Source organism: Aulostomus chinensis, chromosome 3, assembly GCF_037954235.1.
Source record: "Aulostomus chinensis isolate RoL2024-O1b breed Wild chromosome 3, RoL_Achi_v1.0, whole genome shotgun sequence".
NCBI classification, from domain to species: domain Eukaryota; kingdom Metazoa; phylum Chordata; class Actinopteri; order Syngnathiformes; family Aulostomidae; genus Aulostomus; species Aulostomus chinensis.
In genome coordinates this window covers 17,327,883-17,354,849 of record NC_141322.1, presented here as the reverse complement: position 1 = coordinate 17,354,849, position 26,967 = coordinate 17,327,883, and the positions used below count along the sequence as shown (strand labels likewise).

The window sequence follows — 26,967 nt, the reverse complement described above, 5'->3', positions numbered from 1 at the left end:
TGCTAGAATACTGAGCTTTAAAGAGAGGAGGGTTACTATCTCAATCATTTATCTTCCAAATTATTGTCAGTGTATTGTAAAAATTGTGTTAAGTTAAATTAGGGGATTCCTTTGGTGGTTTGACAGAAATGAGGACAAAACAGCATGAAGGACAAAGAGAGGACGATATATTTATGCTATAATATAACCTCTACTATTGTAAAATGTTATTGACATCCCTGCATTCCCTTGCCCCCCAGTACCCGAGCGACCACCTCTGTTCATAACCCCCCCCCCCCCCCCCCAAGACAGTGTGATCTGCTGACATGCTTCTGCTTTCCATCCCCCACACCTGCCTGCGGTCTTTTGGGGACAGAGCCTTCAGTGTGGTGGCCCCCACCCTCTGGAATGTTCTCCCTGCTGAGATCTGCTCTGCCGCTTCACTTGATTCTTTTATATCTATGTTGCAAACTCACCTGTTCACTTAGGCCTATAGTCCACTTATCACATGCACTATCTATTCTGTTTTGTTTTATCCATGTTGAGTGTGCTTAGGTTTCTTGCAAGGCACTAAACAAACCTAAATTATTATTAAAAGACGACATTACAATGATACAGTTCTCATGTTGCAACAGTGACTGAGCTCGATATTTTGAAAGGTCTCATCATTATCTTTTTTTTTGCTTATTAACAGGTACAAGGAAATAACTGTTCTTGCTGGTTTTGTTGTTTTAGCAAAAACGCCAGTCATTTTTTGAATATGGGGTGGACAGACGAAGAACACTCCTCATTTTGTTAGACCTGAATGCAACCTGCAATGTCATGTGCCCTTTATTTGAGATAAATTCCTAAATGCTTAACCTCTCTGAACAAACCCCGTAACCCTCCCTCTTTTCATCTGTCTGTCCCTCCTCAGTCACTACTCAGCATCCCAGGCTCGCCTTTTATGTCGCGCCACAACAGCCGCAGCAGCATCTTCAGCTTCAAAGGCCGTTCCAAGGACATAGGCTCAGAGAACGAGTTTGCCGACGATGAGCACAGTACAGTAGAGGAGAGTGAAGACCGCCGGGGTTCCCTGTTTATCCCTTACCGTCGCAACAGCTACAGTGGCTACAGCCAAGGCTCATCACGCATCCACCCGCTGGCACCTCACTCTGGAGGGAAGAGGAACAGCACAGTGGACTGCAATGGCGTGGTGTCTCTCATCGGCCCTGGGCCTGGCAGACGGCTTCTGCCTGAGGTGAAAATAGATAAGGCAGCCACTGATGACAGTGTAAGGACGTCCATGGGACACCAATACGGTTTAGGCATGATAGTGGTGGCCCCAGTCACTACAGCTTCTCCCTCAAAACCTATTCCTCCTTGGCTATTGTTCCTCTTTTCCCTAATCTCAGTAGCTCTCTTTTCAAATGAATATATTCTGTCATATTGTTTCATCTTATTCTGCCTCCCTGATTGAAAACCCCTCTTCAGCTGTTCCTCTTTTTAACAGTCCTAAAAGGCACTAACCAGCTGTAATACGATCCATCCACTCACTGCCTTACCAGCATCATGATTATCATTTCATTGATTAAAATCGGACAGGAATGCAATATGATATCTGCCCCTATTGATTCCCTCACAATGTCATCACCATGCTAACTCTTATAGCGTGATTGTCATTCATAAAGAACATGATTAGCAAACATTTTACCTCCCACATCTACACCTTTTTGCTCTTAGGGACTTACCATGTCTGTTTCTATCCCTCCCTTTATTTCTGCCTGTTTCTTTCACTGCCACTCTCTCCGTCGCATTAACTTTTCCTGCAAGAATAAATCTGACTTTCTTTGACAATGATATTCCTTTTCATTTAGCTAGCATGGGAAACTCCTCTTTTATTCTCAACCAATCAACCTGCTTTTACCTTTTTTCTTTTACAAATGTAGCATGATGTACCAGGAAATGATGTCTTGAATCCCTCTGTAACTTGATGTGCATGCCGTTGCATGCAGCTAAATGTTGCTTACTTAGAGGCTTTTATTATTATCTGCTGTAAATGAGGAGGAATTCAAAAGTGTACAGTAAATTCTCAAATACAATCGAGTGTTTTCATAACGGCAGATTATAATAATATAAAAGAAATAGAAAAAAGGAAATCAGATGAGGAATTATAGCGTGCGTTCCTGCACCCCAGAATGTTATGGATTCCTCATTGGCTCATGCTATACTACAGGCCTGCCAATTTTGATCAAAAATGGCCTGGTAGTTGTCATTCCATTGAGTCCTGCTTACAAGCAGATGTGAGTTAAAATATCTTTGATGGAGGTAAATAGAAATAAATATATATCTTTATGATATTAAAAAAATCCTAAATCATCATCTCAGCTCAAATCAAGCTTACCTTTATTGTTAGCTGAGGTTCATTAAAGCTATTTGAGAATTTATGGTATGAATATGAAATATGTTGTATGATGCATTGCAGAAAGTAAAAATAGGGAGCAAAACAAGTCAGTCTTGGGGGGAACTGTTCACTGTAAAACACTTAATCTGGTGTGGAGTGTTGTTCGTTTATCATCTTCTGAATGGTATCATTTTTTCAAAAGTAATATGCTCTGCTTTAGAGCCATGATTCACAAACTAAGGTCTGCATAACGTTAGTGGTACGCACAGTTATGTCAAGGCATGCACCAAAAAAAACCCCAAAAAACCTGTTTACAAAAACTGTTACAATTAACAATTGTTTTATGATTTTCTCACCTACGTTTTCTCAGGCCTGCTTTGTCACTTCCACTAATTGGAGCTCGTAAACCTTAACTGTAGGCATCAAGAACCAGCCGGTCAGGGTAGAGTGGGGCTGAGGGCAAGTATTCTGGGGATGCAGTCACTTCTGCAGGTCCGGCTACTTCTGAATTGAAAGAAAAAACTGGCTCATATCATAACCCACATCCTGCATTAGGGCTTCCAATGCCATGTCTGACAGAGCTAGCATTAGAGTTAACATTAACATCAGCATTAAGGGTGCTAGCCAGGCCCCTGGTTTCGCTAGTGTAGCTAATGTCAACACTGGCAGTGCAGATGGAATCACATTAGGGAGAAATTACTCATGTTCATATTACATGCGCGTCATGTAATTTGTTTTTTAATGTACTATGAGATACTTATGAAGCTTAATAAAGGGGAAAACTCTCAATTACAACGTCAGGTCTTAATGTACTATGCCTAGTTCATGTTTCTTACTTACAAACATGGCAGAATGCAGCATGAGAGTTTGGGGTAGAGAGTGCATACAGCAGGAAATTGAGAGCCTCAGGGGGTGAAGGACTTAAACGGTTTGGGAACCATGGCTTTAAGGCGTAGTTTTTGAATATATTTTGTGTGTATGTATTCATGTGAGTGCTATCTCTGGCTTACATCGTGTCTGTCTTTGAGTATAGACCACCGATGTTGAGATTAAGAAGAAGCACTCTGGCTCTCTCATGGTATCTGTGGATCAGCTCAACTCCTCCTTCAAAGGAAAAGATCGCGCCAACAGTCAGATGAGCGTAGTCACCAACACACTGATAGAGGGTACAGACAGTACATCATTCTTCTCTCCAGTACAAAATGATCCAATTCAAAACTTGGACCAAACAATAATCTGTATAGTTCTGATCCAAACATCATGTATGTGTCAACTTCCTTCTTTCTCAGAAAAGTGCGCTGACTGAAACATTTTCTATTTAATTTTTACCTGAAATATAACAGTACAACCCAGTAATTGTACTACACATAATGCAATCACACATCCGCATACAAAATACAATCAACAAGAAATTGGCGTTCAATTTATGAAAATTGATTAATACATTTTGCTTGTGTTAAACTGTTTACGTCCTGTTTTTTTCCCCGAAATTCTCAATTTGTCCCTCTTGATCACTTTCCACAGAGTTGGAGGAATCTCAGAGGAAGTGCCCTCCCTGTTGGTACAAGTTTTCTAACATCTTCCTCATCTGGGAGTGCTGTCCCATTTGGCTGAAGATAAAGCACATTGTCTATTTGATTGTTATGGACCCTTTTGTTGACCTGGCTATCACCATCTGTATTGTCCTCAACACCCTCTTCATGGCCATGGAGCACTATCCCATGACTGAACATTTTCAGGAGGTCCTGGCTGTTGGAAACCTGGTGAGAAGAAACTGCAGATTGTTTTTGATGTTCTTCTTTTTTTGTACCTCTGCATTTATACCTGTGTGAACCTCATTTTCCCTCTCAGCAGTTATAAAAGCATTGCAAATTCAGTTTGCCTCACCTGCATAAGATCAAACTAATACATCAATGCGTCTTTTGGTATGTGCACTTAAGAATACACACACATACTGTATATTGGACTTATATGGGAGCTCATTAAACATTAAATCAATTTTAATGTAGCCAGCCAGCCTGCTCCTCAAACCTTCATCATCCTCACTCAGAAGTCTAAAGCTTCCGTTGCATCCGGTTGACCTCAAATTTACTCAGTTCTTTTTTCTTTTTTTTTCCACACAAACACATCGTAGACATGAAGGTAATGAAAATGAGCAGTTGATGCATCCAGGAATGGTTTGGCAGAGTCGAGCAGACATTTTGATTTATCTGTGCTCTGCCCTTGCTGTCAGGTAGCTGTCTTAAAGCAGTAGTATTGGCACAGTGTCAGTACAGGAAATGAGGTCATGGGGATTGGCACGTGTTCAGGAGTAAAACAGGAACTGAAGTCAGAGTAATAGGTGTGACGGATGGTGCAGTATGAATCATTGGATGTTCTCGACAGTGCTGATTGGACTCATGATTATCTGTTGGGTGGGAAATATGGGAACGGCTCAGAGTACGAATGCTCCTCACATCTTCTGCTGGAGTACTGTGACATTGGTCTGTGACCTTGCCCTGGAAAGTCTACAGTCCAGTAGTTTGAAGCAAATCCAATGCAAAGTAAGCAAGCCAGTCAATTCATTCTCCACTGAAGACTTCTAGAATGAAGAAAGATGGAAGTATTCCTTTAGTATTTACACCTGTTCAAAAGATTTCAAGTCATCCAAAAGATGAATTATAATCATCGTTGATAAGATTCATTTATTCAGAGAGTACTTTGTCCTTTGTTAGACTGGCTGATAGATTCTGTCTACAGAGTTTGAATAAGTGTATGAAATAATAATAGATAAGAATTTAATCTCATTTTTTTTTCATTTTAACTGATTAATACCTCGCTGTCATCCCTTAATATGTTATTCTGTGTCTTTTTGTGTGTGTGTTTGTCATGCATCAAGAGACGCCCAGCACATATGGGCATACAAAACACTACATACATAACACTTAACAAGAGCAAAAGAACACACGCACCATTCTGGTCCTGCACACTTGATTTTAGACACCTGCTTCAACATTAAATACATCGCAGTAAACAAGTACTGAGATCATGTCATGGGACTAGGACTTGAATTTTTGAGAGTCTGTCATGTAATTTTAAATGGAAAAGCAACTCTTGAACGTGTGTGTGTGCGCGTGTGTGTGTGTGTGTGTGTGTGTGTGGTGCGTGTGTGTGCATGCAGGTATTCACAGGCATCTTCGCAGGGGAGATGTTTGCCAAACTGATAGCCATGGATCCCTACTACTACTTTCAGGAAGGCTGGAACTGCTTTGATGGATTCATAGTGACTCTGAGTTTAGTTGAGCTGGGACTGGCCGATGTGGAAGGTCTGTCAGTGCTCAGGTCATTCCGATTGGTGAGTAGACCTGATGAGGCTCTCTCAAATGCCTTGCCAAACAATATATATATATATATATAGTCAATGAAAATGTGTTAAGCTGTAATGTGTTTGTTCATAATTTGGGGCAGCTGCTTTTGTTTAGTTTTAGTCTTCCAATTGACATGCAGAGTAGTTTAGTCACATATTGGTTATTTTGGTTGTTATTGTTTTTTTTTCTTATTTTATACTATAACATCTGAAGAAGTTGATTATTTACCTTTAAATAATGAAATCTGAAAAAGGGCTGTCAAAGGACATTTCTAGTGTAGCTCTCCTCAACGAAATTCACAGTATTTTAGGTCACTGTTCAAATACAAAGGGATCATTTTGTTTTGTTTTTTTCCTTTTCTCACAGTTAAGAGTGTTCAAACTGGCAAAATCATGGCCCACCCTCAACATGTTGATCAAGATCATTGGTAACTCAGTGGGAGCTCTGGGTAATCTGACCCTGGTGCTGGCCATCATCGTCTTCATTTTTGCTGTGGTGGGAATGCAGCTGTTTGGCAAAAGCTACAAGGACTGTGTGTGTAAGATCGCAGATGACTGTAAGCTGCCCCGCTGGCACATGAACGACTTCTTCCACTCGTTCCTGATCGTGTTCAGAGTGTTGTGCGGGGAGTGGATTGAGACCATGTGGGACTGTATGGAGGTGGCAGGACAGACCATGTGTCTCACGGTCTTCATGATGGTTATGGTCATCGGGAACCTGGTGGTAAGAAGACAAGGCAACAACAACATTGCAGAACCTCACCTCCTCTCCAGTTGCCTAAATTGATTATTCTTGAGAATTACGATGACCTGGATGACTGAGAATAGACACAAATACAACATTACAGATCATTTTTAACGTTTCATCCATTTATTATAGAAGCATTCCTTCTGTTTCTTTTCTTCTTCCAGGTGTTGAATCTGTTTCTGGCCTTGCTGCTGAGCTCCTTCAGTGCAGACAACCTCGCTGCCACCGATGACGACGGCGAGCCCAACAACCTCCAGCTTGCTGTTGCCCGCATTAAGACAGGTATTGCCTGGTTCAAGGCCAACATGCGGATTTTTGTGGCCACAGTGCTCAAGAAGGTATCCTATACAATCAATACTTTAGATACAATTAGTATTTTATTCCGACAGTTCTATGGTCACTTTCTCGGTTAATAATGACCTTTTTCTGTTCATAATATTTTGTCTCTGACAAGCAGCCTATAGAGGATGAGCAAAAGCCTCTGGATGAAATGTACGAGAAGAAGCTCAACTGTATTGCAAACCACACAGTGGACATCAACCGTGAAATGGACTATGCTAAAAATGGGAATGGCACCACCAGCGGCATTGGAAGCAGTGTGGGAAAGTACATGATTGATGAGGACTACATGTCCTTCATCCACAACCCCAACCTCACTGTCTGTGTTCCTATCGCTGTTGGAGAGTCAGACTTTGAAAACCTTAACACAGAAGACTTCAGCAGTGAATCGGATGTGGAAAACAGTAAAGATGTGAGTAGGACAGACTGCTGTGAGTGTGAGAATGTCAATAGTGATGCTTAAGAGAGATGGCAGGATTCTGGTGCTGTTTATTGGAGATTTGGTCCAAATCTGATCGGTCACAGCTGTGATAATCCACACATTTGATCATTTGTAATCATTTTAACATGGTTAACACACAAAATGGGACTTCTCACTAATTCATGTAATTATAACTGAAATAAGTCAGAGTCCAAGGGGAATGATAAGTTATTTGTAGCAATGCCCCTCTTAACCCTTCAAAAATTTTCAACAATTCCCATATTGAATCCAGATCAATTTTCAGTGCTGTTTTATTATTTTTAATTCTGAACACAGTGTAGGAAATGTATAAATGACCATCTGACTGTAAAAGTAAGAAGTCTCTGTCTGTGACCATTCAGCTGACCAACATCAAACCTGCTGTGTGCTTTGCTGGTACCTGGAGGAAGTGCAGTGTTGAGTTTGAGGGTCTAGGGTTCAAGGGTAGAGAGCAGGATGTTTTTGGGTCGCAGATGACAGTTAAATGGACTGAGGTGACTCAGTCCTCATGCTGTGAGGCATGCGGGTTTGATTCTGTGAGTTCGTCATACAGATTCTCCGATTATTCCATACCTAGTAGATTTTTGTGTGTCTTTTGTTTTATTTTAAGCTGAACTGGATTCAAATAACATTTAGACTGGAGGGCTGTACTGCCCAACCAGATCCTGCACACAGACTGAGATAAAACAGGAAAACACAACATTTACTTTAAAGCCCGTAGCCTATCCCAACCTGTGTAGACAAACAGAGGTATGGGTCACCTTGACCTGGTTTGTAGTAAGAAAGGAGATGATGCGGCAGTGTGATTACGCTGATCATATTCCACCATCCACACACACCAGGGAGTCATGGCCCTTGGCGAATGATTTAAGGTCATTCTATAGTTAATTGAATCAGCTGATTATCTATATGTATACATGCATGAATATACTCGTTTGGTTTAAATGTCTGCAAATATAGACCCATATTCTTCATTTTTCTTTTTTTTACTAAATTCTACAACAATTCATTTCATTTTGTGATGACACCAGTACAGCATACAGGAATGCATGAGTCAGAGAAATCCCTTCCATTTGGAGAATCTTTATTCGCTCATGTTTTACTGTGCCTGCTGTTCGAGCAATCACTGGCCAAGCTTAATTCCTGTCTTTTGAATATCTGTGAATAGTTCTGCAGTTGGCAGAAGAAGAGAAGCTACACATGACTGCAATATGGTTGCTTCATGCAATTAATCATGTCTTACAAACCCAAAGGGGCATTGCTGTACTGGCTGTACTCTCACTGTGCCGTATCCATATGCTGACCCTGTATTGTTTAGAAGGAATTTCAGAGGTTGAACGGATCTCTTTTGTCCTAATTGTGCCCCAGCTGGATGACACCAGTTCATCTGAGGGCAGCACAATAGACATCAAGCCTGAGGTGGAGGAGGTGGCAGTTGTGGAGGTAGTGGAGGAGTACCTTGACCCAGAAGCCTGTTGGACAGATGGTAGGGGTTATACATTATCCCATCTTTTATTATTCATATTCTATATGGAAATTACCATGAGTCATAGTGCAACATCTTAATCATGTTTGGATTTGTTGTACAGAATGTGTGGCAAAATACAAGTGCTGTGATGTTCCCATCACTCACGGCTGGGGGAAGCACTGGTGGTTCTTGAGGAAGACCTGCTACCTGATTGTAGAACACAACTGGTTTGAGACCCTCATCATCTTCATGATCTTGCTTAGCAGTGGAGCCCTGGTAAGAGTCTTAGCTATACTGGAAACATGAGACTAATGCCACTAACACTATTCTGACGCACTTATTAAACAGTCATTCAACATTGCCATACATTTATGAGATACGTTGAAAGAAAAATGGGCAGATTCATTAAATAAATATGAAATATTGAGTATAGCAGAATATGGCATTGACTCAGTTAAAGAATAAGAATCCCATTTCCGTACTGTAATGTGAACAAGCAAGATCATCTCCTGCGTTTCTTCTGCAACTGCTCCACATGTGACTGTTGCTAATGGACAGCAAAGTGCCGTAATGCACCAGCCTCTCTCAACCAGCAGAATCCAGCTTAGGTTTGCAGCTTTCTGGATGTAGGGAGGGCAGTGGCCAAATGAAAACACTTAGGTGCTGGAGAATGGACATGGGCAATGGACAAATGCTCTGTCTAGTTTGACTTCCTAGTTTTCCTTACAATGTAAACAAGTCATTAATGTTACAATGTAAACAGCACAAGCTCTGAAAAGTTAAACAGAGCATCTGAGCTGCTTTACCAATTATTATTCCCGTTGGAATTAAACAATAAAAACAGTTCAAAAGTGTGGTCACCACTCATATATGTGATGACATCACTCGACAATTTAATGTGATTTACTTAAAATGCTTGAAACTTCGCAAAAAAAACCCAAAACAAAACAGCGTTTTAGAATTAAAACATTAAAGATAGAGTCAGTGGTACGGTTTGTTGGTGCTTGTGACCCAACATTTATTTAAATTTGGCCCCTCCTCAAGGACCATGCAGCACCAGAAGCATACGCCCCCTGCTACTGGCTACATGTGATACATTAATTGCCAGCTGGGACAAGCTAAATACCAGCTAGCATGCTCCTAATCACTGCTTGGACAAGTTAACTAATGGATGACACAAGCTAAATGTGGGCTAGCGCAAGCTAAATGCCCTCTCACGGTCGAGAAATGCCTAAAAAAAACCATTGAAATAAGGCAGAGGGCAGCGGCACTGCAGACACAGTCACCATCACACATGATCAGAGGCCCATAAGTGATGATTGTGCTGGATTCATTTTGAATCAGTCTGTATTTTGTTTCTTTAAGGAAAATGCAGGAGACTCTACTTTTAACAGCAACAACAATACCACTACTACTACTAATAATAATAGTAATGATAATATTAGAAATCTTCATCATTATTATAATCAATATAAAATACATTTCTTAGGATAGAACTTTTCAAGCCAAAAGCATAAATTGTTTTCCAACAATGATAAGAAAGAAACAATCACAACTCTCAGAAGAAAACAAAAACAGCAAAATGCAAGCAGACAAAAGACGAACACACACATATATCATCCACAGTAACGTAAGACGAATGAAAATATTAAGTGAATCTGTGAACATAAACCTGAACCTACGTGAAAATAAAACTTCCAAAAAAAAAAAAAATCAATGCATGGACAAAGATCTCTGTAACACTAAAAATTTTAATATTTGTGTATTTTATTGCTTGTGATGTTTCTTTGCTGCCCCTCAGGCCTTTGAGGATGTGTACATTGAGCAGAGGAAGACAATCCGCATCATTCTTGAGTACGCTGATCGTGTTTTCACCTACATCTTCATCCTGGAAATGTTGCTGAAATGGGTGGCCTACGGCTTCGTCAAGTACTTCACTAACGCCTGGTGCTGGCTTGACTTCTTCATTGTGGATGTAAGTACATTTATATACTTTCAAAAATTCATTTAGACATGGCTCAACACTCCCGTGGCAATATTTTCCAATTCCACCATCAAAGATTTCAGAGATTGTCTGGGTCAACTGCATTTTTGGAAGTCAGATTTAATCATGATTTCCAAAGGTAGGTGCCCTTGACTTTTACATTTGACCATCAATGTATTCCCAGTCCGCCCTCAAGTCTCACTGGGTGCTAATTCCAAATTTGAAGAACAAGGTTGAGGACGAAGGTGCTCATGAGATATCGTGTTACCAAGAATGGGACATACGTACATATGGACAACCATGGACATAGTACCTACACACTCTAGTAGGATAGCAGACACTGATACTATCAGCATAGATGTCTGGAGCAAATTGTATCTTTGAAAAAATGTCTAGATGGGTTAGTGTCATGGTTGCACTAACCCTGTTGGAACCAAGCAATTCTGATTTTTGAGACTGATTGTAAGAATGAGTTAAAGGTCCTAGCATGAGAGACAGATTGAGCTTATTTGTGATACCCAGGTCTCACTCCAGAGCTGTTTGGTTTGACTCTGCATTTTGTAAAATGATGGTGGTTAATACATTACTGTTGAAAATTTGAGACTTACCTTCAGAGTCAGAATCAGAATCAATTCATTCATTTATAAATCCAGGCAAACTGGACTTTGAGGAATATATGTCAACATGCTAGTTCAAATTATGTTATACTAATGTTGAATTTCACAGATAATGCAGTTGGAAATGTCATTGCTTCAACATGTGTATGTTTAAATGGGCCCATATTGGCGCACAGCAGTGTTAAACCTGGAAAGCGCACAGGATCGTCATGGCGGGTGAAACTATGGCCAAAGACATGCGTCTCTGGACAGAGGCACAAGTTTAAAGCAGTCTCAGCTGAAGGAGTTGCCTGTTTAACTTAAAGAGTTCCTCCAGGTTCCTGCTGCGATGTGTTGCAGCCAGAATTTGTTGATTTTATTTTTTATTTAATTGCGGGAGAATTGCAGCATTTGGCAAAATGTGTGGTTTGGTGTAAAGAGTTGGGCTGTGGTCTTTGTTTTCACACGAATGCACGCAAGAAGCAATTACGAGAATGTCACATATTGTTGTGGAACTGACCTCACTTCACGAAATGGTGACTCACTCATCAATGAAAAATGCCACATTTTTCAACTTCTTGAGGCAAAATGGCAGACGTTGTCTTGTGGTTTGTCTGTCTGTCCTAGAATAGTCTCACATATGATATTTAAGAATAATTGCCTGTGTTTGCCCTATTTCAGGTGTCTGAGAGCCTTTTGCCTTTAGCCACAGATTGGTGAAACTGTGTGTTCACACAGCAACAGCAGAAATTTTGATTTCAAACAAATTGAGTTCTTGGATCCAAATAATCTGTGTCTACAACAGGGTATCCCCAGGTTTCTCTGAGTTCAACTTTTTAAGACCTTTTTAGAGTTATCTGAATCACATAAAACTGAAGCAAACTTTAAGGGCTAACAGCTCTACAATTTGATTCTTTCAGCCGTATTTACAGTCGTTGCGATACCTTTTATGCACTTTTCTTTCCTGTCAACTGGCCGATTCTCAACAGGGCTTGTGTGCTCTGTTGTGTAATCCTATGAAAGGATCATTTAAGGCCTTTGTGAATTTAAAAATAAAATACTTTTTCAATTGAATGTAATACTTTTATGGGCAATTTTGAGATCAAATTCAATGCTGTTTTAAAAAAAATACTTTTAAGGTACTTGAGGCTACCCTGTTCCCTTGTTGGTTGTTGCGCTTCTGCAAATAAAACAAGACCAAGACTGTGAAAAGAAGTGGCAGGTATTGTTTGTTATATTTTTGGGGGTGCGGGGGGGGGGGGGGGTGATAGGTACAGTGCAAGTGAACATGGTCCCACTTCCACTCATTATAAAGAAATTGAAATACTGTCCTTTTTTGATTAATTTAGTAGTGTTTTCCATATTTTCAGAAAAGGTTGACTGCCCAAAGAAGGACTAACAGTGTAGGATTTTACAGTCGTCCCTTGTGCCCCTGATGATCCAACTGTTCAACGTGCTAAAGGAATGCACAAAACATCGGGTGCCAAATGTTTTGTGTTAAAATGGGATTGGATTCTTTCTCTGAGGATCTTTTATAGTCAGAACAAAAGACAACAAGACAGACCCCTGATGGAAATATGGCCATTAGTTTGCCAAGTAACTCTCAATCACCTCTTAAATGTACCTTCCATGGCCAAGATTAAGTATTCAACTGATGGGGGTCATAGACTGAAGGTCAGAAGGTCAACAAAATCATGGGGCCTCTGGGGATTGTGTGCTAACGTAACGCACGTTAGTTGGACCACTAGAACTGTTCTGGATCAATGTCAGGTGGAGGAGAGGACTGTTGTCGTCCATCTCTTGTCCCTTCTACTAACAGGTGAAAACTCAAGTGTGTGTGTGTGTGTGTGTGTGTGTGTGTGTGTGTGTGTGTGTGTGTGTGTGTGTGTGTGTGTGTGTGTGTGTGTGTGTGTGTGTGTGTGTTTTGTCACTGTCATGGCTCATTCCACTCCTGTATTGAGCCTGATCTTAGACAGACACCGTATCTGGCAGAAACAGCTGCATCAGCCTGCAATATACAAGGCTAAGACAGAACAGCTAGTTGACAAATATAATGCAATTGTTTGTGTTTTTGTCTATTCTGAGTTTATAAAAGGTAATAAAGGCCATTGTATTGTCATTGCAAGTATTTAAAAATGTTACAAATCTCTGAATTGGCTCCAAAAAGCCAGTTTATTTCAAACCCTAGGGCAACATTGACGATAAAATTATAAACCCTGTGTGTGATTTTCCCTTTTCGTGCTGAAATACAAATTTAAACGCCATCATATGAGCCTCGAATGGTTGAAAGTTCAGTCCTTCGATATGGATAAGGACAGATGTGGAGTGACTCTCCTGCAGCAACTATGTAGAAATCTCAAAAGTAACCAAGTGGCCTATGTGTTGTGAAGCTAACAAGTCCTTACAATGCAAATCTCTACCCTAATATGGACCTGTCTTCTCTCTCACAGCAGGTGCCTATAACTGTGTCTCTCTTTATGTTAAGAGTGACATTGTGCAGCTGTGGCAAGGGACTGAGGGTCGGTGTTTGAGGGTCCAGGGTAAGGTTTGTGTGCTGTATTGGGACGCCCACTTTCACAGGTTCTTCTCTCTCCTCTAACCCTGAAAGTTGTCCTGCGTTTTCTCTCTCCTCTTTTAAGTCAGATGCCCTCTGGTGTAGAAACTGTTTCATACTGTCTGTATATTATCGTGTCACATTGATTTAGTGTTTGTGAGTACATCTTTCCTCTGATTTTTTTCCCCTTTGTTCGACTCTTTATCTTGTCTCACTGTGTCAACCACAAGTTTCTTTCCAGGTGTGCTCACTGTGCTGTTGAGCTGGTCTTCACGCTAGACCGGCTTGCCAAACTAAACCAAACATGAGTAAACATCCAAAAGAAAACTTGGGTCACAATTGATTGACCTTTGTATCGTGTGTGAACCCCTTTTGAACCTCATGTTATATATGTACATATACTTACACAAACTCTATATGTACTTGCATATGTGTGTATTTAACCCTTCAGCTATCCTACTAGTGTGTAGGGCTCAACTTTCTCACTATTTCCCCTCTAACTATGTGGATCCTCTCCTCCTTTGCTTCTGTCTTTGCATCTCCTTCTGTCCCTATCTGTGTAGGTGTCTATAGTCAGCCTTATAGCTAATGCCTTGGGCTTCTCCGATCTAGGCCCAATTAAGTCACTCAGGACACTGAGGGCCTTGAGACCCCTCAGGGCCCTGTCACGTTTTGAAGGGATGAGGGTAAGATCCAAGATACCAGGCAGCTGGTCCTTCTGCATGCCGATTAAATAAAAGCTTTTACGCATGCTAGAGATGGCAAAATAGAAAAGGTTTCAAAGGGTTCATTGGTTAGCTAACCTCTTTTATCAATAAAAAAAAAGAAGCTTTTTTGCATGGATACATACTGATCATCTCAGAGGCTCATCTGATTTGATTCATCATATTTCATTTGACATATAAATTAGCCGCTATTTTAAGGCTTCATGCTATGATCAGTTTAAAATATTAATACAACAACTCAAAAGCCTGTCCCAGACCTCATGGCAGACGACACCACAGAAGGAATTATTGAGTGAACGGACACATTTTAGTTACAACTCAGCTCTGCAGAGTTTCATACCAGCTGAGAGAACAACCAGAGGCTGGTGTGAACATCACTTGTTCAAATTGAACCACAGGAAAGAGTTGATCTTGTAAGCAAATCAGTTCTGAACTACTGAACCTCTCATTTGTCATATCAAAGACATGTAATGCCATAGACACTGTGCACGTGGTCAGTTCCATGGTGCATGGACATTTATTTTACAATTTGAGAGTGTGCATGCACTTGATTCTTAACAATAGAGTTTCTAGGTGAACAATTTCAATCAAATCTGGCCCGAGATTTATGTGCTGGGAATTTTAGATATCTGAGTTTCCTTTTCACAATAGCCATGTTTCCGTATTTTAATGAGCAATTTGAAATACACGTTAATAAGGATGTTCATTTAAAAAAAAAAAATCCTTAATTTTGGAGAATAAAAATGCTTGTGTGATTTCCACCTCCTGTATTGGAGTTGGAAATATCTTTTGCGAAAAGAAAGACAGAAAAAGTACATGTTTAATGTAATACATGTATAAAATGAAAAGATGATGCGGAGATTTTAATCTGAGCTCAGAGTGACTTTGTAATATTTGAATGTGAAGGGAAAAACCCTGTTGAAAGAAATGACCGATGTGCATAAAAATGACTTCTTTAGATCACCTGTGGCTAACAAACGAATATCCAACCAGGATTTTAATTCTGACAAAAATTAAACTTCTGCTAATTAATATGCTTTGATATGAGGTGAATGACGAGAAAATTAAACGGCGTATCTGGCTCTGTAAGAGGGTGGAGAGACAGAAACTCTCATCAAACCAACTTCTAGTATTTGTACTGTAGAATTAGGAAAACATAAATAAACATTTTCAGAAAGTTAGTTTAAATTTACGATATTTTGATTGGATTATATACAATTGGATGAATGCTCATTATCTCAATTGGTGTTGTTGTTTTTTATCAGCCTCTGGTTGTTGCTTGACAGAAAAATAATCGGGCTCAGATTCTTTTGCCACTATTGCCTTGTTATCTGACCTTATTGCAGTTTGGCTTTGGCAATGTCACACTGGAAGATGAATAAACTTCTGGTTGCATACGCTCCCCTCCCTCACCATCCCTGCTCACCTCTTTTCAGTTAATGTCATCACCATGATTGTCATAATTACCATTTTGCAATAGGTCTTACTCTATGGATGTATTAGCTCTTAATTATCATATTTGGCAGAACACTAGAATGCATAAAACCTTGAGTTTTGACATTTAATGTTTGCCTACAAGGTTTTGGTTTGTAATTTTGCTTTCTGTTGTCATGGCACCTCTCTGTTTCGAAATGCACATTCACATGCCGTCCTCCTTTTATGCTAAAAGCTTTCCCTCATCCAACAAATTGGCACTATTTCACTTGAGTATATTTTATATACTGTAATTCACACTCACATGTTCATTTATTACTCTGTATTGTGCAACTCTTGAGCATCGTGGAGCATGTGCAGTATATACTTGTATATTACTCATTATACATATAATCCAAGGTATGAAATTTGGACATTAAAATAAAGAATAATTGCATTTTATTTGGGCGTAACAGTACATGGTGGCACAATACATTTCAATACATATGATAATTCCAATTAACAATCACTACCAATTACATTCAATACAAAGTGGAAATTTGCACATACAGTGAATACCAGACCTATGCCTAACCCAGTGTTTTAAAAATGCAGTTTTTCAACATTTAACTTACTGTTCTTTTTAAAGCACTTTTTAAACTTATAATCTGTAGCATAGTTTGTTTGTAAACACAACATTCATTCAATTTGGGCCTTTTTCCAGGACTCAATAGTACCAGAAGCATGCGCTCCCAGCCCCTGACAACATAAGACAGGCTAACTGATGGCTAGCACAAGCTAACTGCTAGCTAACACATCCAAAAATCCATCTTGGTGAAATTAACTGCTGGCACATACTAACCAGTAGTTTGTTTATCATAAGCTAAACGCTGGTTAGCTCAATCAAACCATTGGTGTTTGTCACCTACCTGTCCAGAGGAAAACTGCCACTCCACTCTGCATTTCAAAAAGGTGCTTTTATTTTAGAGGTTCTGTTATGCACATTTTATACCAAAATCGATACGGTAAAAATGATAAAAGAGAGTTGTTGAGACTATTTCTCCAAACGAAGTTTTCCAAATGATAGTTTGTAACATGCCAAAACTGACTGTATCATTACAGTGTATTTTATTTGTTTGATTAGTGGCAAGAATTCAGATGAAACTTCTTGAAGCCTCTTTTGGAGGGAGAGAATGTGCATTTCAGTATGTGTATGTGTGTGTGTGCACGCACGCGCGCGTGAGTGAGTGTGTGTGTGTTTGTGTGTGAGAGAGTGTGTTAATGTCCTTACTGATTGTGTGAACATCTCCATGCAGCTGTGTGTAAAGGTCCTTTACTATTCTCCTCAGGTTGTGGTGAATGCTTTGGTGGGTGCTATTCCCTCCATCATGAATGTGCTGCTGGTGTGTCTCATCTTCTGGCTCATCTTCAGCATCATGGGTGTCAACCTCTTTGCCGGAAAGTATTACTTTTGTTACAACGACACGGCCGAGGAGTACTTCCACCCTGATGACGTCAACAACATGACAGAGTGTTTTGCACTAATTAATGCAAACGTAAGCGGGGTCCGATGGAGAAATGTCAAGATCAATTTTGACAATGTGGGTGCAGGATACCTGGCGCTCCTGCAAGTGGTGAGGAGCATTTTGCAATCTCTTGTCATTTGTTCCACCTGCCTAATGGAAAGTGCTTAACTATCTTTGTCACACGATGTGTCTGCCCATCTGCAGGCCACATTTAAAGGCTGGATGGACATTATGTATGCGGCAATAGATTCTAGAAAGGTAGGATTATCACAGATCCAAACACTGAGAGCCACACCAACGTGCAGTCCAGTTTGTTATCTTCTGACTTTTTCCACTTCACAGGTGGGGGAACAGCCGCTCTATGAGGACAACTTATACATGTACATATACTTCGTCATCTTCATCATCTTTGGCTCGTTCTTCACCCTCAACCTCTTCATTGGTGTCATCATTGATAACTTCAATCAACAGAAGAAAAAGATAAGCTTTACTTTCCTCACTTTGACCTTGTTGCGAACGAGCTACTACAAAGATTATTGAAGCTTAGAAACGGATCCTGCTTACTAACTTGAAAGGATAATTCCAGTACTGTTCATCATTGGCCCTATTTTCTGATGTGATTGAGTTGTAATGATTAATATGGTCCAAAATTATTTATTATTAATAACAAGCCAAGCATGTCAGAAGTAGGAATAAACACTTAGTCATATCATGGCTGGTACTGTTGTTGTTGTTGTTGTTGTTGTTGTTGTTGTTGTCATCATCCAATCTTCTAAAAAAAAATTGCTACAATTTTTTTGGTCCCTCTTGATTTTTTTCAACCCAAACACATGGGAAAATAAGTTGAAAAATACAAGAATTATCCTTTAAGAGAGCATTGTGGTGTTATACTGTGAAACTATCCGTTGAGTTCTTGAAAGATGGCTGGAATCTCTCTGGATTGTAACCAAATTGTCTTTGTCCCTTTACTTTGGAGGCCAGGATATATTCATGACAGAGGAACAAAAGAAATACTACAATGCAATGAAGAAACTGGGATCAAAGAAACCACAGAAGCCAATACCCAGGCCCCAGGTAAAGGTGGAACCTTAACAGCGAGGGTGTTACAGATTCTAAAGGACGAAGACATTAAATCTACGTATCCCTTCTTCCACCTTTTGTCTCTGTCCTCAGAACAACATCCAGGGCATGGTGTTCGACTTTGTAACGCAACAGGTTTTTGACATCTCCATCATGATCCTCATCTGCCTCAACATGGTCACCATGATGGTGGAGACAGATGACCAATCGGAAGACACAGAGCTGGTGCTTTACTGGGTCAACTTCATCTTCATTGTGATCTTCACCGGCGAGTTCTTGCTGAAGCTCTTTGCGCTGCGTCACTACTACTTTACCAACGGCTGGAACATCTTTGATGTGGTTGTGGTCATCCTTTCAATTGTGGGCAAGTATTCAAACGGGGTACTGCTAATACACTGGAAAATACGTGTGAAACAGCAGAGATAGGGATTCATGAAGGCTCTAAGGGCACACCCAGTTTTTAAAAATATTCCCCAAAAGTAAAAAGGGGTTGGTCACTTTCCTTTAGTGGTATGAAAATATGCAATTTTTATGAATGTCTCTGTTTCTGCTGCTACTCTCATGTAACAACCGAATTTGTGGTGCTCCCAGCATTCATGATAAAATCTGTCAAATTCTGAAGTAGACAGAGAACATAGACAGTTACAGAGGTTTAGAACAAAGATGTCCATTAATGAACAGAAAGAATATTTCTGTCGACCAAAAGTAAATAACTCAGTCAAAAAAATTATTAAAATAGAATTGAATAAAAGTACTCCGTTACTCTGGATAATCAGTAGATTTGAACTGCTTTCTCTTTTTTTACTGACAGTGACTCCCTCGATCCTTTCAACAATATCCCCCCCAAAAAAACCTGTAGAAGCATTGCTCCGACCTGAATTGATTGGTAATAATATATCTTAATCAAACATTGGATGTGTGTTTTTATCTATAGGAATGTTTCTGGCTGACCTGATCGAGAAGTACTTTGTATCGCCGACACTGTTCAGGGTGATTCGTCTGGCTCGTATCGGAAGAATCCTGCGTCTCATCAAGGGGGCCAAAGGAATCAGAACTCTGCTGTTTGCGCTGATGATGTCACTCCCCGCCTTGTTCAACATCGGTCTCCTGCTTTTCCTGGTTATGTTCATTTTCTCCATCTTCGGCATGTCCAACTTTGGCTATGTGAAACATGGAGCTGGAATTGATGACATGTACAACTTTGAGACCTTTGGCAACAGCATGATCATCTTGTTTATGATCACCACGTCAGCTGGCTGGGACGGCCTGTTGCTGCCTATTCTTAACTACCCTCCAGACTGTGACCCTGCATTGGAGAATGCTGGCACCCCTGCCACAGGAGACTGTGGGAACCCCTCTGTGGGCATCTTCTTCTTTGTTATGTACATCATCATTTCTTTCCTCATTGTGGTCAACATGTACATCGCCATCATCCTGGAGAACTTCAGCGTGGCCACAGAGGAAAGCGCAGACCCACTCAGTGAGGACGACTTTGAAACCTTTTATGAGATTTGGGAGAAGTTTGACCCGGATGCCTCCCAGTTCATCACCTATGCCAAGCTTTCGGACTTTGCTGATGCACTTGAACACCCACTCCGAGTCCCCAAACCCAACACCATTGAACTGATCGCCATGGACATGCCTATGGTGAGTGGGGACCGTATCCACTGCCTGGACATCCTGTTTGCCTTCACCAAGCGTGTACTGGGTGATAGTGGTGAATTGGATATGTTGAGGCAACAAATGGAGGAGCGATTCGTGGCAGCCAATCCCTCCAAGGTCTCTTATGAGCCAATTACCACCACTCTGAGGCGCAAGCAAGAGGATGTGTCAGCCAGAATCATTCAGAGGGCCTACCGTGCCTACCTGGTAAGGCGGGGTTTTGTCTGTAAGCGCAAACCAGCCAATAACAAAGTAGAGAATGGCGGGAACAATCAGGAACAAGAAAAGGAGGGCACTCCCTCAACTGCCTCCCTGCCCTCTTATGACAGTGTAACCAAACCTGACAAGGAGAGAGAGGATGACAACAACGAGGGCAAGGGAGGAAGGAACGAGAGAGGAAGAAACCAAAAAGACATCAGGGAATCTAAATGTTAGAGCATTGGAATAATAATCACGGTAATAACAATACAAATAATAATAATGTAACTTCAAGCAAAAGCGAGAGGAAACTCACCCACACAGATGTACAGATTATTTCATTTGCAAGTCAGAAAAAATAATATTCAATAATTTTGTTTACATTCTTATATTGTATGCAGAGGGGAGCAGCTTGGTCTGTTACAGCTTGAAGACTCTTGAACTTCTGTCAAACCAAACATAATCAGCATACTGTGTGACACTGTTGTATCTAGAATACCGATCTTAACAAAGGAGAACAAGAAACAGATGATGCGTCTGTTCAACGGCAGAGGAACCTCCACACAAGTAGAATGAAAAAACACTCCGCGCCTGGATGCAAGTATTAGATTCCTATGGAAGACGGAAAATGCTGTTCAATGCTAAGGAACTGTGCAGTCAAAGCAGCCAACGAGTGGCGCTGTGTCACTGGGAGCAAACTGGCACACACTCTCTATATGAGCAAAACAGAAGGACGACTGGTGAGTGAAAGACACCAACGAAAAACGAGAGCGCTGGAAGTATTGTTGTTTTTGTTTTATTAAAGCTAGAAATTGTTCATTTGAGCAGCAAAAAATGCAAACAGATAAAAAAAAAGAACAATATTCAACATTTTGCCCATGTCACTTAAATCTTCTACTCATTTTGTTATACCCGCATCAAAAAATGCTTTTTTTCCCTCTTTTTTTTACATGGGCTTTCACACCATTTGTTTAAAAGGTCTGTTTATTATGGGGTCAACTCGGGCCAAGGGCTTACATTTACTCCGAAAGATTTCCAAACAAATACATAAATAATTGTGCTTGTTCAATGCATAGAAATGACTTGCATGATGGCATGTTTTGATCAGAAATCTTGCATGAATTATCATAGTCCACAAGACACTAATACTCATCAGTGGCTCGACGGTGAGATCGAGACATTGTCGAAAAATTGGAACTATTAGAGTAATTTGTTAAATGAAGATGAGCGATATGGGGTTGATCATCTGAAGAGGATCTGTATTTTATCTCATTACATCTCCAGTGACTTTTTTTTGATATTGTTGCCTGTATTAGACAAAAAGAATGGAATATATATATATATATATATATATATATATATATATATATATATGTGTATATATATGTATATATATGTATATATATATATATATATATATATATATATATATATATATATGTATAAGAGAAAACAATTATTTGCTGCTCTGGAAAGTATGTAAGAATGTAAGATGTGGAAACGATGTTTGTGTTTGTTAAAGTGGACAGAAATGTTGAACTGAAGAGCTTAGATTTATAATTTGTGTGCGTCTGCGTCATGTCCCATACCATTTGCCTTTAGTTTTGCGTGAGAGGGCATTTTTGTAAACGCTGTCATTAGTTTGAAGTAGGGATTTTAAGAGGATGGCCTTTCTAATTGAGATCTTTCTCTGAGGGTGGTAAAACCTTTCTGAAAGGGCTGGGGGGAGTTTTGTTGTTCATTTTTAACTTTTACGTCATTTCCTGTTTGTTTCCTGAAGTAATTTGTCATGATTTAGTGAGTCTTATTCACACAGGCCACATCTATGTCAAGAGAAATGCAAACAGAAGATATTTGGGGGGGAAGTAACAGAGATTTATGGATGGATGATAAGAACAATGTGTGTGGAGAAGCCAAAGAGATCTGCCTTGATATCCCTTGTTGCCCTTTGTCCGTGGAGTGGGAGCGGGTTTGTGATTAAGTATGCCTTGCCATTCTGTTCTTTCGCTGTCATTACTGGACAGAGAGACCCTAGAAATGTATGCAATGCTTGAAAAATTCATCCCTTTTTCTCAGGAGATATTATAGATGTACTATGTTGAAGCTCTGCAACAAAATGCAAGTGAATGTGATGGGAGTATTTATGAAATCATGTTTTACTCTTTTGTGTTTTTACACCATATTGATGGACAATGATCTCAGCTGGCTGCCTTATGTTGACAGCCGCCTGGTCAGGGGCCAGTTTAGAGCTTCCTGCTTATTACGCTTAGAATTATAGGGCTAGAAGCATCTCAGTGAAATAGCTACCTTTTGCTCGCTTGTTACGGCAGTGTTTATATTGATAGTGGATTCCATTTGTGGTTAAGTCATTACAGGCTGTAGTCTGGTCTCAATTCATTACAATAAACAAAATAATATTCACCCCAATAGCAATCACAGATACAGGGAACACTGTGAGGAGATGTCATGAGAGTGAGTTGGGATACGGTAGTTTGAGCAGCACCTTTAGTTTGGCATGTTGAGTGGATAAACCCCAGATTTCAGTCTCGAACAACCAAGCCTCTCATTTGCTATTTCTCTTTCTATTGCTCTTCCGCATAACAAATACCAAATATCCAAAACAGAGCAGAGCCTAAGCACCACCAAAACAGAGCTTTCGCACTGTGCAGTGATGTCACTTCCTGTTTATGAAGAACTCCATCATGCGTTCTCAATTTCTGTGGTCCAGTTGCTGCATGAGATCTCCAAAAATCAGTGTGCGTGTTACCTTGAACCAAATAAAAACTCTGAATGATAAGCATAAAAGCTACTGCCGTCCATTTCCTCCGAGCTCAACGTGGATATAGAGATATGTGTCACAGAGAGAAAAGAAAACACACATACATCCATTCGAGAAAAAAAACAGTTCAGGCTATGTTCTCTTTGGCACAAAATGCAAAAGCTAAGAATGAACTTTTTAAGAACCTATAAATAATGTAATATATTGTTTTACTGTAACGGCATGTGTAGTTTTTTGTAAATAAAGGATTACCTTAAAAAACTACAGCTATTAACCTAACACTAAATATTAATAACCATAACTAGAATGGCTTCCAGCGGACACCACCCCCCCCCCCCCCCCCAACACCACCACCACTACTTTGTCACACTTGTTAGGCTGTGACATATTTGTTGGACTAAATTTTTTTTTTTTTTTTTTGGTCACTTCATACACACACACAACAAAAAGAGGGGAGTAAGCTAAAAGTATCTGTATAAGTATCGGTAAAAGCTGAAATTTTATTAAAAATTGTACAAATCAATACCTACATCTACAGAGCTTATATTAACATATATATATTATATATATATATATTCCTACACACACACACACACACACACACACACACACACACATATATATATGTATATATATATATATATTTTACAAAAATGTCTGTAACACGACTTTCCTGTCCACTCCTTGCACTGAAGTGAAACCAGAACCACAGAGTGTCACTCATCCTGCTTTTTTTCTTTTACGTGGTACGTTCAGAGCATAACCAAAACTCTGGCCTGCCCAGGACTCCTGCATACTGGGTACCAGCGTACAATGCATGGTGTTGTACTGGCTGCTTGCTGAGAATTGTGAAGCCTGCCTTGGTGAGAGGATTGCACTACCAGCATACCCTTTTGTACATGTGTGAAGATGTCTTGCCCCTAGTTTCCTATAATGTACACATGAAGATATACACTTACACACACTAACACAAACACACACCTTCACAGCCTTTTGCAGGCGACAGCTGGTTAACCAGTGTGCCCGACACTTCGTGTGACAATTTTTTTCTGCTCAAACCCTCCTTCATGCCCCCCCCCCCCCCCAGCACACACGTACACACACACACGTAACACACTGCTGCAGATTGGAGTTGATCTTTAAGTTCGCTGTCACCTTCAATATGATGTATCTAATGATTTAAGGGTTAGTTGTCCTAGTTGTCTGTGTGTTTGTTTATGGTGCAATATCTCTTAACGGCACGTGCCTTTTTAGCTTCCTATTTAGTCTGTCAATAAAGTCAGCAATGAGGATCTCAAAAACCCATAGGAGTGAATCAAAATGGAGCACGATAGAAACAATGTATTGAGTCAAATTTAACTTGTTAAACTCACCACCTAGACTAGACTGTCTGGACTAACATCATGTAGAGTCATGTAGTACAAGTGCTCTCTCTGTGTATTCTCTTTACCAGCTTCAGGGCTTGTAAGAGAACAGCTTGCCTTCTGTTTCACACTTCTGTTCATTTCCAAACGTTGGTTTACCTGTATATGAGGCCATTCTTTTGTAGCATGACTGAGAAACTTTTTTTTCTTTTTTTGTTATTTTGCTGAAAATAGGCTGAGTGAAAAAGCCCTTTTGACTGTCATTATCTCTTGCCACTAATACAGTCAGAGAGAGGACATGTGTTGCACAACCACATGAGACAATTCAATGAGAATCAGTGAAAGAATGTCTTCATTTGAGCACGAATCTATTTCCAAACAATAAAGCAGCCTTCCAGTTATACCTCTGGCTGGTGTCGTTTTTGGGGGACCTCTGGAGTATATTCTGCGTGGACAATATGCTGAGAACATTTGAATGAACATTTTTTTGTAGACCTCATCTTCAGAGAGGATTTGAAATTGCTGGTATAAGTTGCAAACGTTAATGCTTGACAAGTTACATCTGACAGCAGGATTAAAACAATTTTATTTACTTTTGGGGAAAAAAAACAACATACATGAGTTCTTGTTAAATAGTTGTTTTGGCTCATGTTTCAATAGTGTAATACTGTGCTTGCAGTGGAAAAAAAGCGAAACGGTATGGTACTATGTATCATGTATGTGTGTTTGTACTGCTGCCTGCCTTTTTAAGCATGTCTGCAGCTACATACGAAATGCAATGCTAAATAGCATTGATGCTAATAGTGTTGCTTGGCTCCAAAAGTCTACAAAGTGAATACGTAAATGGTCAAATGTCTGCACCCATAAAACACTTCCCTAGTTTACCGACCACTCCAAGTACTCTTCCATCACACTCCCAGTCAACTGTTCACGCACACATTTATAAAGTGTTGGCTCAGGGAGCCATACAAGATGGCTGACCAAGGACACTTTGACATGGGAGTTTAATATTTAGTGCAAACTAGGAGCAGCAAGCTAAACGTTAGCTACTTTTTAGCAGCAAGGAGCTAGTTGATGTAGCATCAGCAAACTGCTGTTTTTAATGCCAGTAAAGATGTGTGCCCTGAATTTGTTAACTTATGCTGCTATCACATGGTTTTATTGATGCTTGCCCCACCCCCGTGTATGGTATTCATAGTCTCATGAATAGAAATTTGCTGAAGGCTCTGAATTAAGAAGGGGTGAACATGACCCCCCATGTTGTAAGCACCAGTTCCATTTTGTGGCAGTAGCCTAAAGTCACATACCAGCCCGGGTTGAATCGTTCTTTTCAGCTCACGTCATCATCAGTGCCCCTGAATTATGCAGTTTAAAGATTACTGGCCGCCTGTGAGAAGTGCCTGTATGGTCCAGGTACAACTCATAATCAAATATAGAAGTGCCAGCTTTAGCACTGCTGGAACAGAGTGTATATGTGTGTGTGTGTGTGTGTGTGTGTGTGTGTGTGTGTGTGTGTGTGTGGGTTGGGGGTGGGGTGGGGGGGTAGATATAAAGCAAGAGGGAAATGTCAAAGAGTCCCCACTCATTATGTAAAATGTAAAACAAGGTGGTGTTCCAGTTCCTCTGGATGTTGTGAGGACAGAAGCTATGTCTGTTTTGAAAGGACATTGTTGGTTAAGCATGTGAAACTTGATAAAGTAGCAATGACTGAAATCTACAATACATTACATTGATTTTGTAAATCAAAGTAATGTCTTATAATGTGTGTGTGTGTGCGCGCGTGTGTGCGTGTGCGTGTGCGTGTGTAATAGGGTGGTGCACTCAATGAAGAAGTGGGAGGGAGGGGGTAAGCAGAGAGACAGCACTGCAGTGCAGATAGATGAATGCAGTGGCCTGGGCTGAGTCAGCAGCATGTTCCCAACAGGCTCAGACTGTACAGTGCACTGTGTAGCACCTCCTCTCCCACTGCAAGCCGAGGAGGGCGAGCTACAGCAAGATGATGGAAAGTAAATGTGACAAATGCACAGAAGCATGCAAAATAAAATTAAAACAAACAAACAAACAAACAGTGTCCTTCAGCTCCTTCCTGCAGGGCTGCGTGTGTTTACAATGCAGCACTAGCTTGACGCTGTACAGTAGTCATGCACAAAATGGTTGTACTACTCGGATTTGAAGATTTGTAGTTATCTAACTGTTGGACGGCACGAGTGGAAACTTCTTTTAGTTTTCTGTCCTCCTTGTGTCCATCTGACAAGTACAGTCTAGTTGCAGAAGTAGGATGTGGATTAAGTAGGACATTGCTGCGATCTGTTAGGGTGGGAGAAGCTTGTGTGAAGGCAGTGAGGGAGGCTGAGGGGAGGAAG

At 40.3% G+C, this 26,967-nt stretch overlaps 1 protein-coding gene across 5 annotated transcripts in view; it reads left to right on the top strand.

Annotated features, from left to right (window-relative positions):
* scn8ab (sodium channel, voltage gated, type VIII, alpha subunit b) overlaps positions 1-21,840 on the top strand; it is a 53,086-nt gene extending 31,246 nt beyond the window's left edge. For 4 of the 5 annotated variants that reach the window (XM_086199150.1, XM_086199148.1, XM_086199151.1 and 1 more), the window contains 17 exons: positions 896-1,252; positions 3,396-3,528; positions 3,887-4,125; positions 5,523-5,696; positions 6,076-6,432; positions 6,621-6,794; positions 6,914-7,207; positions 8,624-8,741; positions 8,845-8,999; positions 10,525-10,698; positions 14,421-14,543; positions 17,345-17,629; positions 17,726-17,779; positions 17,864-18,001; positions 18,491-18,595; positions 18,695-18,965; positions 19,536-21,840. In XM_086199150.1, coding sequence (XP_086055276.1) covers positions 896-1,252; positions 3,396-3,528; positions 3,887-4,125; positions 5,523-5,696; positions 6,076-6,432; positions 6,621-6,794; positions 6,914-7,207; positions 8,624-8,741; positions 8,845-8,999; positions 10,525-10,698; positions 14,421-14,543; positions 17,345-17,629; positions 17,726-17,779; positions 17,864-18,001; positions 18,491-18,595; positions 18,695-18,965; positions 19,536-20,698 — 4,314 coding nt within the window. In that variant the 3' untranslated portion in view covers positions 20,699-21,840. The remainder of the gene's footprint in view (positions 1-895; positions 1,253-3,395; positions 3,529-3,886; positions 4,126-5,522; positions 5,697-6,075; positions 6,433-6,620; positions 6,795-6,913; positions 7,208-8,623; positions 8,742-8,844; positions 9,000-10,524; positions 10,699-14,420; positions 14,544-17,344; positions 17,630-17,725; positions 17,780-17,863; positions 18,002-18,490; positions 18,596-18,694; positions 18,966-19,535) is intronic. The other variant, XM_086199152.1, reaches the window with a different exon arrangement.
* Positions 21,841-26,967: the final 5,127 nt, after the last annotated feature.